General features: G+C 36.5%; 1 protein-coding gene across 1 annotated transcript in view; it reads right to left on the bottom strand.

The window, feature by feature from the left end:
* Positions 1 to 15,245, bottom strand: part of LOC131036652 (uncharacterized) — a 45,873-nt gene that overhangs the window by 20,075 nt on the left and 10,553 nt on the right. The window contains exons 3-5 of the mRNA XM_057968589.2: positions 12,705 to 12,772; positions 5,778 to 5,886; positions 5,565 to 5,633 (exon numbers count right to left, since the gene is read on the bottom strand). Coding sequence (XP_057824572.2) covers positions 5,565 to 5,633; positions 5,778 to 5,886; positions 12,705 to 12,772 — 246 coding nt within the window. The remainder of the gene's footprint in view (positions 1 to 5,564; positions 5,634 to 5,777; positions 5,887 to 12,704; positions 12,773 to 15,245) is intronic.

Below are 15,245 nucleotides of genomic sequence, written 5' to 3'. Positions count from 1 at the left end.
TGTATTTTTTGTTCTATGAGTGTTTTATGTTTGGATAAGGTTGTCATGTAGGGTTGTGACTGTGCAACTCTTGGTTCTCATCAGCTCTTCGTAAAGCTCTCATGATCTTTGTTATACTTTTATTATAACCTTGCTTTGCTCCTCTTGTGTAGAGGATTGCCTTTAGCTCTAATGCATTTTCTGTCATGGCTTTCACTATCCTCACATAATATTCATTGTGATATTATCTCTTCAATTTGAGCATACTGCCTATTACATTTTTTGAAGTAAGTATTCTCTTAATGATGAAACCTAAGATAAATGAGGTATCTAGCTTATTGAAGTTGGCTTTTGATCATATGCTTATGCTCAACTACAATGTGTATCCTTTTGAGTGGTTGATACTCATATCTGATTTTACACATTGGCTGGAAAGACAATTTGGCTTGTATACCTTGCTAATGGATTTTATAAAATGTTTTTTGAAGTCATACACTTGCCTTAGTTTTCTGATATGATCAGGCACAGCTAACTCTCTGTTGTTCAACTATGGAAAACAATTTTACATTTAAAGAATGTTGTGTAGCTTTAAACTATGATTGAAGTTGACCATAGACTGACAATATCCTTTTGAGCAATCTTGGCATACGTTGTCAATGGTGGAAGTCTAGTCAATAAAGAGATAAGTTATTTTACATGTTAATTCATTCTATTGGGATATTTAATCATGTCGATGCTTCTCTTCAAGAGATTCTTGAATTACCATGCCTTCAAGCTTAAGAGGGAGCTTGGTTTCTTCACTTGAAGGTATGCCATGATCATAATGATTGTGCTATGGGTCCATTTCGTAAAAGTGAAGTAAGGAAAAGATTGGCATTTCTCATCTTTGATTTATGGCTGCTTTCCTTGATTGATTCTTATATTAAGCAATCTTCATGAGACTTGATTACCACAATTTTTATATTAAGAATCAAGAGGGAGTTCCATATGGAAGTTTTTGAGAAAATATGAAGCTAGATGTGTAGCTCATAGTTAGAAGGAAACATTTGCTCTTGCTGCTAGATATACTAATATTAGAACCAGAATAGCTAATGTTGCAGGCTGGAAGTTGGATATAAAGACTGTTTTCTTAATGTTGTCTATATTGAATAACTAGAAGGTTATGAGAATCAAGATAGAGAATCTCATGTGTGCAGATTAAAGAAAAGCTCTTTACGGCCTCAAGCAAGCTTCTTGAGATTGGTATGAGAAGATTGACAAGTATTTCATTAGTTTAGGATCTTGCAAGAATGATGTTGATTCTAACCTTTACTTTAAAAGTTTTTTTTTTGGTGAAATGCTAATTCTGGATGATTTATTTCTAACTGGTGAAAATAGTCTCATCTCTACATGAAGAAAGAATTAGCTTTAGAGTTTGAAATGAAGGACTTAGGCTTAATGCATTACTTTCCACGGTTAGAAGTATGGCAAAATCTAGTGAAATTATTCTAAGTCAAGGAAGTATACTGAATAGATTTGGAATGATGGATTGCGAACCTCTGTCTACTCCTATGGAAACTAACTTAAAGAGATTGAGTTCATTCTTGCAGATCCATCAGAGTACAGACAGTTGATTGGATCCTTGATGCATTTGTTATCAGTCAATTTATGAACAAACCAAAGCATGTTCATCTTGTTGCAACCAAGGATATCCTGAGATATTTGCAAGAAATAGTTGGCTGCGGCCTGAAGTATCCAATCAACACTGTCATTTCCTTGGAAGACTACTTTGATTCTGATTAGGAAGAATGTATTACTGACAGGAAGGACACTTTAGGAAACTGTTTCAGGTTGGATTCAGCCGTGATCTCTTGTGCCAGCAGGTATCAGTCCTCAATTGCATTGAGTACAGTGGAAGCTGAGTACATTGCATCAAGTGTGAAGCAATGTGGCTTCACAGAGCTTCTTGCTACGTTGTTTGGGCAACCTTGGGAACCCACAGTCATTAATTGTGACAATCAGAATTGTATTAAGATGTTTGTTAATCTTGCATTTTAAGACAGGTCAAAACATGTGGAATCTCATTATCACTACATTTGTGATATGATACAGAAAAGTGCAATTCAGCTGAAATATGTCAGCACTATTGCAGCTGTTCTCACCAAGCCTCTTGCTCGAGTGAGGTTTGTGTACTTCAGAGAGAGACTTGGAGTTGTGGAGAACATAGCTTTGGCTGAGAGGGAGTCCCAGTCCTAGTGATGCATTAAGTTGCATCTTCCACCCTCTGCGAGCAATGCAAGGTGGAACCACCCTCTGCGGAAAGCAAGGTGGCAGGTTATTCTTCTCAATAGAGAAGTTTTGAGGTGTAAGACCTCTTCTCACCCTCTGCGGGCAATGCAAGGTGGATCCATCCTCTGCGGGCAATGCAAGATGGATATCATGAAAGAAGTTCATGATGTGTATTTATATATTTGTGTGTATTCATTTCTTGCAGGTGTGCATAATAAAGTTTTGAATCCATCCTTTGTGGGCAATGCAAGATGGATATCATGGAAAGGTCCATGATGATTTGTTATTTGGCTAGAATCCTCCCTAGCTAAGAGGGAGTGTTGAAATTGTAGCTAAGTTCGGATTACATGTAATTATAGCTTGCTATGAATATTGGGCAAGACCTATTGAATGTAACTTGTGGATAAGGCAAGACCTATATAATGTAACTTGTAGATAAGACAAGACCTATTGAACGTAACTTGTGGATAGGGCAAGACCTATGTAATGTAACTTGTGGATAAGACAAGACCTATTGAACGTAACTTGTAATTAAGCAAGACCTATATGTAAATTGCAATTGTATTGGACAAGACCTATATGAATGTAACTTGTAATCTATAGGTTTGATCCTATTCTTGGCGCCAAAACAATAAAGCCAACCTAGGTAAATTGGGAGGCTATGTCACATATTTATACAAAGCATCATTCATGCTTATTACACATTCATTCCACACAATGATCTCCTTCAGCGACAATCAGAGAATACATTCATTCAGCAATAATCAGCGAATCCATGCAGTCATCAGCGAATACATTCTTATCAGCAGCGAATCATCTTCTATGCCAGCGAACTGTTTTCTGGAAACAGCGAACTCCACCTTGAGGACAGCGAACCTTATTCAGAGGACAGCAAACTAGATACAAAGGGCAGCAAACCTTCTTGAAGCAGTGAATTGATTTGCAAATGGTGTCTTGAATCAGCATTCAAGTGTATTGCAGATAAGTCATTTCATTACTGTGTATGCCCTAGTTTGAGTACTCCATACTACTGTTCACATTCTGCAGTTCTGATTGCTTCAAGTGTTGAAGCAGATTTGTTAAGACTCATACTGATTTGTCATAGTAAGATTTGAGATTATAGTTGGGTTTTTCACCTCCACGTGGGAGGTTTTCCCAGGGTATTCTGGTGTTCTTTATGTGCATTGATTTTTTGGTTTTCTGATTTTGCTATCTATATATTACAGGCTGATCCTAAGACTAACATTAAACACTTGACAACTTCTATATGTTTAAAAATGTTGTTTTCTTTAGCTAAAATCTTCTTTAATACACATCTATTTGATGTATACATGCATAAGTGATCGAAGCAGCTTCTATTTGATTAATTTGTTGTATCTTAAAGTGCATGGCTTTAAAATTCCTAAAAAGCTCTATATTTCATGGTTTCTTCAATTTGTCAAGTCTTGGCCAAATCTTGGAAAAATCTGAGCGCTGAACCTAAGTCCAAGTCAATAATCAGCTTGCCAAATCTGAGTCTTGTAACAAAGGTTGATAGGTCAAAAGCATCCCTTTCAAGCAATTTGCAGATTTTGTGGTGCCTGATTCTGACACCCTACGAACCAAGAGGAATGTTCACACCCTTGCAAAAAATATGTTAATATTGTCAATGAGAGCATAGCCTATGATGTGGGCAAAACCTTCATCATAAGAGATGGTATTTCTCTGTTCTACAAAGAGGTTATAATGAAACATGCAACTTTCATTTCAAGTGTACTATGATCTCTGGAGAATAACTAAAATCAATCGGCCTAAATTTTGGGCCTTACTCTGACTCTCCCATCCCTATGAAAATATCTGATGTAGGGGACTCCCCTAACACACCCCAAACACATCCTCCACCCCAAGTTACTCCATCCACTATTCATGCATAGCATAACAAAGAGAACAACACAAATTTGCAAGAAACAACTTTCCTTCTATTACTCAAATGAAATGAATTACAAATTCATCAATTACAAAATATTAGCCTCTTAGGCTTTACAACTCTGCAAGCTGGAGCTACAAGCTATTCTTCTATACCCCTTGACTACTTCTCTTCATCTCTAAAGAAAAGAGCTCAACTCCGAATGATGAAACAACTAGCTCAAGCCTCAATTTATAGCATTTTTTGGTACCTCTTGGAAATCCCACACCCCTTCTTGATGAACAATGCATGGATATCAAGAAAAGCAACACAGCCAATAGATGACTCTTCAACTTCCCCAAAAGAGCACCTAAAGAGGTGTCTTTTCAATTTTCCAAAGTGGGTGCCTAAAGAGGTGTCTTTTCCCATTTCTCTTTACAGCCACCAAGACGTGTATGCATGATTCTTCCCCTTCCCCAAGTGGACACCTAGGTGGGAAATTTCATTATTTTGCCTTATGATTAGTGCTAAAACATGTCCACCCATGAAAATTATAATTGCAATTCAAGATAGGCCACAAATATTAAATATGTTCTACCCCCTATGTCCTCTTGGATGCTTTCCTATGTACATGAAAACCTATAGATGCTTGCATTTATTTTTATTCACCTAGTCTTAACATAAAATTAAAATACCAATATTTTTGGATAATGCAAGATTGCCCTAAACCCCTAGATGCTCCTGCATCTATATCTGGCCGGGTGCTTCCAAACATGGAAGATGGCTCATCGTGTGATCAAGGCAATGCATTCTCCTCCAACAATTCTTTTTTACCTTTGAATTATTATCTCTTTTGTCAGACCATTGGCCGCTTCATTTCCAGTTATAAATCCAGCCTACCATTAAGTGCATCAAATATGGATTTCTGTTTCAGATTATCATTAAAAATTATTTGACTTCAGCTTCAACTTGGATTACAATGTCCTCCTAAATTTTCTCTCTCTCTCTCTCTCTCTCTCTCTCTCTCTCTCTCTCTCTCTCTCTATTGCTCTATGCATGCATCCATGTATATGCATGCCTATATCTATACATCCATGCATCCATACATGCATATGCATACATACATATATACATGCATGCATCCATGTACACACACACACACACATGCATAGACAGACAAACACACATACATACACGCACACACATATGCATAGGCAGACAAACACACACACATACATACATATATATATATATATATATATACATAGCTCCTCTCTGCAAGAAGATCTATATCTAAGATGATGGATTTCTTTAACATTCAGAACAGCTAAACCAAAGTTAATAGTTTTACTGTTGTTGAAGATCGCCATGTAGTGCATGAAGAATAAAATAAACCAAACAAAAACAACTTTCATGGCTTTTATAAGCTTACCTTGGGAAGGGGAACCTCCCATTTACCAGCTTTTTCTTTTCTTTTTTGTTTTATTGTGTTACTCAGCATCTACACAATTAAACAAAACAAGAATTAAATAGCAAAAAAAGTAGATGCATAAAGAACATCTCTTGAACTATAAGTTATAACTCAAAAAAGGCTGCATACATGTAAGAAATAATCATGTACTCTGATTTACAATAAATCAGTTACCTTGGCACGAGTTGTTGCATCACGGTCAAGTAAGTAGGCAGGCACTGCTCCTTCCTGAACATTATCATCCATTTTGCGTCTGGTGGTCTTTTGTTCATGCATAGCAATTCTAAATCCAAAAATCATGGAGGAAGGCAATCAATTAGCCATTGCCACAAACAACCAAAATGAACAACGTTGTTTAATTACATGCTAGCATATCTATCACATGATGTCAAAATACAATCTTGGCATTTTATTTCTCTAAAAGTTGAAACCCTTTTTCAGCATAAGGATTTGACAACAGATATTAACCAAAGCAAAAGACTTCCTAATGTTCACCTCTCAGAAGACAATGAATTTAAAATGATAATTATTAAAACAGATGACTAAATAAAGGGAGTTTTTCAAATGTTAGGACATTTAATCTATGTCTCAGTTGTGCATCTGGCTTCAGGAGTGTGTGTGTATATATAAATATATAATATCTACTTTTATACTATCATGTTTATATTTATATTAATATAAAATATATAATTATAATAAAACATGTGATATGATATATCATATTTTGATTTATAATTTTTAACTTGAAAAAAAATCTAGATTCCACAGTTTAAAATCTTAAAAGACACTAAACAGTTAATTTTAACAATTTAAGTTTTTGAAAACTAATACATTATAAGGAAAGAAACAGAGCTTTTGTAAAAATCAACATTGCCAAACAGCTTTATTTTTAAGAAATATTTTCATGGAAAACAGTGATATTTTTAAGAAATATTGTCATTGCCACAGTGAAACATCAGAACCAATGCTGGTCTTTCTTTATAGAAACAGATGCCAACCCCAGGCTCTACAATCCCAAGGAGTAGACTCCCCATTGAGAAAGAGGGTCAAATCATGTATCTACAAAACTATATGAAGACAAGGACTTTGGTTTCAGACTCAACAGATATACATTCAAATACTGATCAGATCTCTCCATCTCAACTAACAGAAAATATTATCAGTATTTCTTTAAAATATTTTCAATATTTTTTTTAAGGTTTCACCATGGGTAGGACCTAGGTTCGCCGAAGAGGGAACCATAGGGAGACCCTAGCCAACAAAGACTTCAGTTTCAGACTCAACAGATATACGTTCAAACACTGATTGGATCTCTCCATCTCAACTAACAAAAAATATTTTCAGTATTTCTTTAAAATATATTCAACATTTTTTTAAGGTTTCACCATGGGTAGGACCCAAGTTCGCCCAAGAGGGAACCATAGGGAGACCTGTTCGTTCACGTTTTATCATTTACCGAACATTAGAATAAAATATCCAAGGATACTCTACCCTCTCTTGAACAAAATCACTACGTGTGCCAAGATTGCGAGAAAGACCACACGCCAACTCCAAGGTTTATATGTGCGAACGGGCGACTTTGTGTTGGATAGCTACCTTGGTTATGTATGCTGAAATACAACGGGGACTTACGCTTGGCTTGTTCAATTCACAATGAAGATCTAGACAATGAAGCTCTATCATTTGGGTCTTGGATCATTGACTTCACGAAAACTAAAAAAAGAGATAAGGGTTTGGAAGTTCTAATCTATTCTAAGAATTCAAGAGATGGTATTGACTAGGTGAACCTAATAACCACGCTTTGCTTCGCCACGCTAGGACAACTACACAAAGTGGGTGCAATCTTCGAGGGATGTGCTTATGATTTTCACGTCATGAATAATTACCATCATATCGAACAATATTAACCAGACAGAAGTTAAGCATCCACAAAGCTCAGACTAACTTTACACAATGAATAAAAATCATCTGTCCATCAAAAGTATGAGCGGAAGATTCACCATAGCTCGATACTTATCATATCTTGCATTCGTCTAACATACATGAAATAAAATCTAAACTATGATGAGGGTAAAGAACCATGCAAACTCCAAAGTAAGAGAAGTAATCACCATCAATTTGAACAATGCATTACTTATTACTTTGGCAGTCATAAACAACATTTTGCTTATCTTAACATGTTTTGCAACATGTTCCCATGATTTACAAATGAGGGATGAGCTCAATTTATAGGCTCCTCAATTACAATTCAATGGCCAGGATTGATTTCAAATAAATAGTCGAGATTACAAAATAAAACCTAATCAAGGTTTGCTAACTAGCTGCCCCTCGACCAATGAGAAAATTACATTTGAGGACACTTGTCCTTCTTGATAAATATAAACCAATAATAAAATAGAAGATTGTTGCATTGTGAAGTGTGCCTTCTAGAAGCTCCTGGATAAGTCAAGTTCATTGAACCTGGACATGTTGACCTGGAACAATCTGATTGGTTGAAAGATGACGAGGCACCACCTCAGCACATTGGATGTCCTCCCTGAATTCTTCATTTTGTGTCAAAAAATTGTCAAGTATGGAAATTTGTTTTGGAATACTCTTCTTGCCACCATCTGATTCGGATTGTGAGTTTGTCTTTAATTCTTCAGGAAATGAAAGCCTTCAAGAAGGTGCCCTAATTGCTTCAATAGGTCTAGGATTGTAGATGAAATCCTCCAAGAAGTCCGGAATTTCTTTCTATATTTTCGAAAGTCTGAAGACTTTCCTTTCTTGATGCCTTGAAATCCTTTCATGTGCCTTGAATTTGGAGAAGAACTCCCCTGTGCCTACGCCACAATGGAGGAATTTGGAACTCTCTATTAAGTATTTCCCATACTTAGCCAAATTTTGGCTATTCAATTTCATTTTGTAACACCTTCATGTGAACCTTCCAATACCTAGCCGAGATTTTGGCCATCTGTATGCCCAGAGCCTCAGACGCACTTTGCTTATGGATTTGCCCTCAATTCTGAATTTGGCTTGTGCAAAGGAGGACAAACTCCACCCTCAGACGAGGACTTTATTCATTTCCTCTTTACTAATCCTCTTTAGTCGTCTTCTTTCTTCCTATTTTCTTTCCAACACTTAGTCAAAATTTGACTCTTCTTGTTGTGGAAAACTCCACACTTAGCCAATTTTTGTTTCCTCTTGGCAAATTCCAACACTTGGGTTGGCCTTCACACTTGGCTTGGCCATTCAAGCTCCCCATCTAGATGGACTTGGTGCTCACCCTACCAAGGTGGACTTGACTTCATGTTGGTCCCCTTTTAAACTACCAAGGCGGACTTCTCTCATGTTTGGACATTCCTCCATGTGTTCCTTGGCGGACTTTACAAATCTTTTGCCATTGTAGCCTAGGCAAACTTGGAGACTTGATTGGACATCCAACTTGGTGGACTTTATTACTCTTATGCCATCTAAACCTCTTGCATTCTTAGGCGGACTTTGAGTGCCATTGGAAAAAGCAAAATTTATCTTATGTAAGGCCAAGGCGGACTTGGCATTGGCTTAGACCATGTTCTTTCCCCTTTGCTTAAGCGATCTTGAAGCTTGTTTGGACAGTCCTCTTCATGTGCTTGGAGGACTTAACCCCTCCATTGGACGTGCTTTTTAGACTTGGGCGGAGTTTGGAAGTTATTTTGCCATGCTTGATCATTCACCCTCTAGTCATGGGTGGACTTTGACCTGGACATCCTCTAAGCAAGGCGAACTTTGACCTTGCTTGGACAATCTTGCTTGCTGCTGGGCGAAGTTTGAGACTCATGTGTCATGCCAAAGTTGAGGGCAACCTTTAGGCTTCATATGCTATTGTCCTTGCCATAGGAAGGCGGACTTCAAGATTTTTTAAGTGCCATGCATAAGGCGGACTCCATACATGTCCTGCCATATCCTTCACTTCTCCAAGGCGGACTTAACCAATATCTTGCCATCTCCTCTTTGGCATGGCGGATTTCAAGAGGGTTTGGGCAGTCCAAGGGCGGACTTCATGACTAGCTGGCCATCTTTGCCTTGGGTGGATTTGATGCATGCTTGGCCAAAGCGAACTTGGCTTATGGTTGGAACATCTCCTCTTTGGATGGGGGGAGTTCATGCTTCACGTGCCATCTCTTCTAACTTGGCGGACTTTGACCTCCATCGAACATCCTCTAGGCAGGGCGGACTTTACCCTGCCTTAGGCACTTCCTTTGCCATTGTGTTCTCATTCTTTCCTCGGCACAAAAAACTTATAAATAGGCATCAACTTCTAAGCCTCGCTTCATATCACTCTTTAAGTTTCAAACTTAGTAACAACTTGGTGTTGCATAAAATAAGTGATAAAATTGTGAAGATGCCATTCATCGTGAAAGTTTGTGGACTCACGAGGGGTTCTGCCCCCAAACCCCCACAAGGGATGTTGCCTCTTGACCCCACTAGGGGATTTGTCCCCAAACTCCACAAGGGGCACTAACCCTTGACCCTACTAGGGGCTCTGCCCTAAGACTTCCATGTAGGCCTGCCCTTTGATCCCAAATGGGGGATTTGAACCCAAACCTCCACCCACCATTATTAATGCTCAATGCAATCATTGCCATTTTTTAATGTTTAGTAGTTTAAACTTTAATAAGTATGCCAAAGTTTCATTTGTAATTCTTATACTTATTCCTTACACATCTTTTTACAACTAAGTTTTCAACTATTATATGTATTTGTGCCTCGTCCCCTCTGCCCACCCTTTAGTAGTTTAAACTTTAATAAGTATGCCAAAGTTTCATTTGTAATTCTTATACTTATTCCTTACACATCTTTTTACAACTAAGTTTTCAACTATTATATGTATTTGTGTCTCGTCCCCTCTGCCCACCCCCCCCCCCACTTACACGTCTTTTTACAACTAATTTTTCAGGTATTGTATGTATTAGTGTCCCTTTCCCACTATCCATCCCCTACTTACACATCTTTTTACAACTAATTTTAACAGTATTGTATGTATTTGCACCCCTTCCCTCTATCCACCCACCACCTTTGTATAGGAGTTGAGAAATACAACCCCATAGTAGCCTGAAGATCTTCTGCAAGCCGAATAACCTGTTACAAGGAGAAGCAATGAAGCAAAATCTGAAGAACATACAAAACACAGGAAAAATATTCTCCAAAAATGAGAGCTCCAAATCACCAAAAATGTATTGTGAAAAGATAATACAATGAAAAAAAAAAAAAACCTCTAATAGGTCAAGAAACCCTAAAAAGGGAAAACCTTAGGCTTGCACATAATAATTAATTATATGCACCTAATGTTAGCTTAAGTGTAAAAAGATAATTGAGAACTTAAAGAATTAAACAAATATTGTTTAATTAATCAAGTAAAGACCCAATTACTCTAACACTTTGTCCCCAAACTAAAGCCATTGTTCCCCTCATCCACACCCTTCCCTAGTCAAGAAACTCTATTGAACTATGGATCTATACGAATCATCTTGATTACCTAGATACATTAACTAAAGATAGTTTTATTGGAGTTTCTTTTAGCAATTGCTAATTTAGCTATTACAACATGCTCCACTTAGTCTTGTTGAACAATTCTGCCCATTAGTGTGTGTGTGTGTGTGTATCCTATCTACATATTCACAATCAGACTATGATATGATATCATAACAAATTAATTTCCTTCTTGGCTAATGTGCTCATAAAGTTTCTTTGGGAAAAAAGGAATCCTCATGGCAGTCGTTAATCAAGCACTTCTGTAACCAGCATCAAAGCTTGCATGATTAGAAAAAAAATGTCATTGATAAATCAACACCAAAGTAGAGAAGAAAAAATGACTATAATACTGAAGCAAGGGTATTCTTTGATACTTTCAAGTGTTTAGCTATTGTCAATATTTGAAGATGCAATGTGAAAGAGGAAGCCAATGTACAAAAACAGTCAGAAGTGGTTGATTATGAGATTAAACCATGCTTGTCTAAATGAGAACTAGTTTACTAAAAGAACATATTTACAGTTTACCAAATAAAAAAATCATTTGAGCCAACAGACTACAGACCATTGTACCAAAAACCAGACTAAGAACATGAATAATCATGTTTAATCAATGGCCAGCCCTAGAGCCATGCTAAGTCAGAATGGCACAGGTGGATAATTGAAAACCAAGGCGATGCCTATTTCAAACCAGGAAAAAACCCAGGAATTACAGGCATATTTTTCAAAAACCCATGCGTGATTCCGGGGTTTTTCTTAGATAACACACTTGCTTCTTTATCATATATCTTGACAGTGCTCATAGACTTCTGCTTCACATTTGTGGCCAGGAAAGCTAGGTGCCTTGGCCATTGTGCTCTCTAATTTTGTTTTGCATATGTACAATATCAACTGAAAATGATATGCTTAAGGTGAAATCAAGAATAATTAACATTGAAACTTTATATATTTCTCCTATTTGAAGTTTGAATTTTCTTTCTCTATGCACTCTATTTTTCATGAAATAATTACTGCAATTTTTTTCCAGTAGTAATATGAGTATTTTAGCGTTTTTTAATTTGATCTCATTTTCCCATTTTAAACCCATGTAATTGAATTCCATAGAGACTTTCAGTTTGTTGTCCAAATGAAACGCTACTACACTGCAAACTGAATTCAAAAAATATGTGAAGATTATTTATATATGTGCAGTATAATAATTACTACAATGCATGAGCTAAATAATAGTTTTATTTTAGCATCATTTCTTATTGTGTTCTTTTTAACACTCCCCACAGGTTTCCTACTTGTATAAGAACTTTGCTTTTATACTACTAAATTTATTAAATTGATATAATTCTATTATTGCAAGTTTTATGCTTATACGTTTCATTATGCATGTAAAAACAGTCTGCATAGTAGTACCACAAAATGGTTGCTGCTCACACTTCCACTTCTTTGGGTATGTATTACTATCTTTAGTGTCACAAAAACAGCTGGTCTCCACACACAATTTTTTAATAAAACAAGTTAATTGCCTCACTCAATGGCTGGCTCTTGGCTCGAATAGGCATTTGATCACTAAAACTGTTTGTAAAACACACTGACAATCCATAATTTCAAAGCACTTACGTTTTCTTCATCAAAGCTTTCTCCGCATAACGCTTCTTTGCAAACATCTTGCCTTTGATACCAAGAGCCTGTATAAGTAAAAACATTATTACAAGTTAGAAAAGCACTCTAAATGGCATCATCAGATCATTTTCATTATGATCTATTCAGTGATTTCCTGTCCAAACTAAACTCATAATATGACATAAGCATTAAAAACTACGCAATCATGGCATGGAACTTTTTTTTAATCAGATTTTTTATTTCTACCAGCTGTTCGCTGATGAAAGAGCTATTATCCAAATTAAAAAAATGAAAGAAAATTTGTCCATCACATCCATCAAATTTCTTCACACTGATGTATCAAGCCCTCCGGAAATTGCTACATGACAAGGTTTGTTTGAAAATCGCACCAGATCCTTGAGGAAAACCACACAACTAGGACAAGAGGGTTTTTGTGAGAAAATTTGTCTAGGATTTCCTTGTGAAATCGCAAAGCCAAACAAAGGGAGAAATCGCAGATTTTTGTAAAGAAAATCACAACTCCGTGGCAAGGATAAATCATGGCTTCACTTGTTTAAAAAATCACAATCCATTTTAAGTTGAATCACAAGAGACCTTTGAATAAATTTGCACAAGTTTTTTAAAAATAAATCAAGCAAGATTTTTTAGTAAAAATTACGAGTTGTTGATAGAAAAAAATATTTGCAATTTTGTTCAACAAGAAAAATCGTGGCCATCATCTAAAAAGTCATGACTATTTTTTATGCACATAAAAAGATATTGTAGATTTTCTATTTGTTTTCTTTAGCAGGTTTTTGCAAGGGAAGTGGCTAGTTCTTTCTAGAACTAGCAAGGGTCTGTAAGTGTTTGAGCAGCACAGCTAGGGCAGATAAAACCCATGACCAAGGTTTGAAGATTTTTAGCCATTGTTTTATGAAGATTAAGCCCAACACCTAGGGTTTATTAGACCATCACGGAAGGATTTTTGCAATCAAGAACAAGGTTTTGTGAGTAATACAAACCAATAGCTAGGATTTTGAACTAGCAACTAGTAAACACAGCAAACCTGCAAGTTTTTTTCAACAACTAGGGTTTAAGGTGATTGCTAGGGCTTGAAACGACAACTAGAAGTGTGAACTAGGTCTTAGCAAAAAGAAGAATAGTTTTTTTGGCCCTCTTTTTAGAGACTAAAAAATGAAAACTTGAAACGGCAACTAGGGCACAAAGCAAACCATCAAGGGATTTGCTAGGGTTAGAAGATCCTGAAGCAATTTCAAATGGAGGATTACAGAATTATGGCCACACCTATGATCACTAATCTGAAGTGTGTAACATCTTCATGTTCGCAGCTAATTGATCCCATGTTGTACAGGCAACTGATGGGTTCCTTGATGTATTTGGTCAACACCAAACTAGATTTATATCTTGCAGTGAACATCTTGACCTAATTCATGGTAGATCCCACACAGGAGCACTGGGTAGCAGAAAAAACATGTGCTCAAATATGTAAAAGGTGCAGTGGAGTATGGTCTGAGATATTTTGGAGATAGTGAACTGATCTGTAAGGATATACAAACTTTGATCGGGAAAGGTAGTGTAACAAATAGGAATTGAAGTGCAAGGATACGCAGACTTTGATCAGGAAAGATAGTGTAACAAATAGGAAGAGCACCTCAAGGTGTTACTTTAGCTTGGGTTCAAGAATGGTATTCTGGTTCGGTGGGAAGTAGACTTCAATGTCACTAAGCACAGCAGAGGCAACGTATATGGCAGCTAGGACTGCTAGTTGTGAGGTGATTTGGCTTTGCAAGTTATTTGTATGGTTGTTTGATTAGGAGTTGGATCCCAGTCATTTATTGTGATAACTAAAGTTGTGTTAATTTATCAAAGAATCCAATGTATTATGGCAGGTCCAAGTACACAGAGATCAGATATCACTTCATCAAAGACAAGGTTCAAAAGGGAGCAGTTAAGCGCCAATACATTTCCATATATCAGTATGTAGTTGATATTCTGATCAAACCCTTAGCAAAAGATAAGTTTAAGGCCTTTAAAGATAAGCTTGAATTGATGCATAATTCCTTCTGTTGAGTCATTTATCTCAGATAGGAACTCCTGCACAAATTCAAGTGGTTTGAGTTAGTGTACTTTTTATTCACTTTAGTGATAATATTGAAAGTCTTTTATTTAGCCAAATAAGTCTAATAAAGTGTAGATAATCACTAATGATTCAAACTTATCTTTCAATTCATCTCGTGTGTAACATAAGATTTCTAGTTTGGAAGATTTAATTTTTAGCTAAATTAGTATCAAGATACAACCAAAATAGAAGATTGAAAATATTTCATTCAGATTGTCTTTCAAAGGACTGAAAAAACAAGTTTTCCAAAGGATTGGAAATTGGAAGTGTGATACAAGTTGCTTTCCATGCAACCGTGAGTTATATTAGCTGTGGAGGTCTCCTTGTACATTTTTCGAAGGAATGAAAAACAGGTTATGAGTTTTAATAATCTGTGTATGCTTCCGTATCTGAATTCTTCACTATTGTGTGATATATGC

The sequence above is a fragment of the Cryptomeria japonica genome, chromosome 1 (genome assembly GCF_030272615.1).
Source record: "Cryptomeria japonica chromosome 1, Sugi_1.0, whole genome shotgun sequence".
NCBI lineage: Eukaryota > Viridiplantae > Streptophyta > Pinopsida > Cupressales > Cupressaceae > Cryptomeria > Cryptomeria japonica.
The sequence above is the reverse complement of the archived record's forward strand: the minus strand, read 5'-3'. Positions and strand labels throughout refer to the sequence as shown.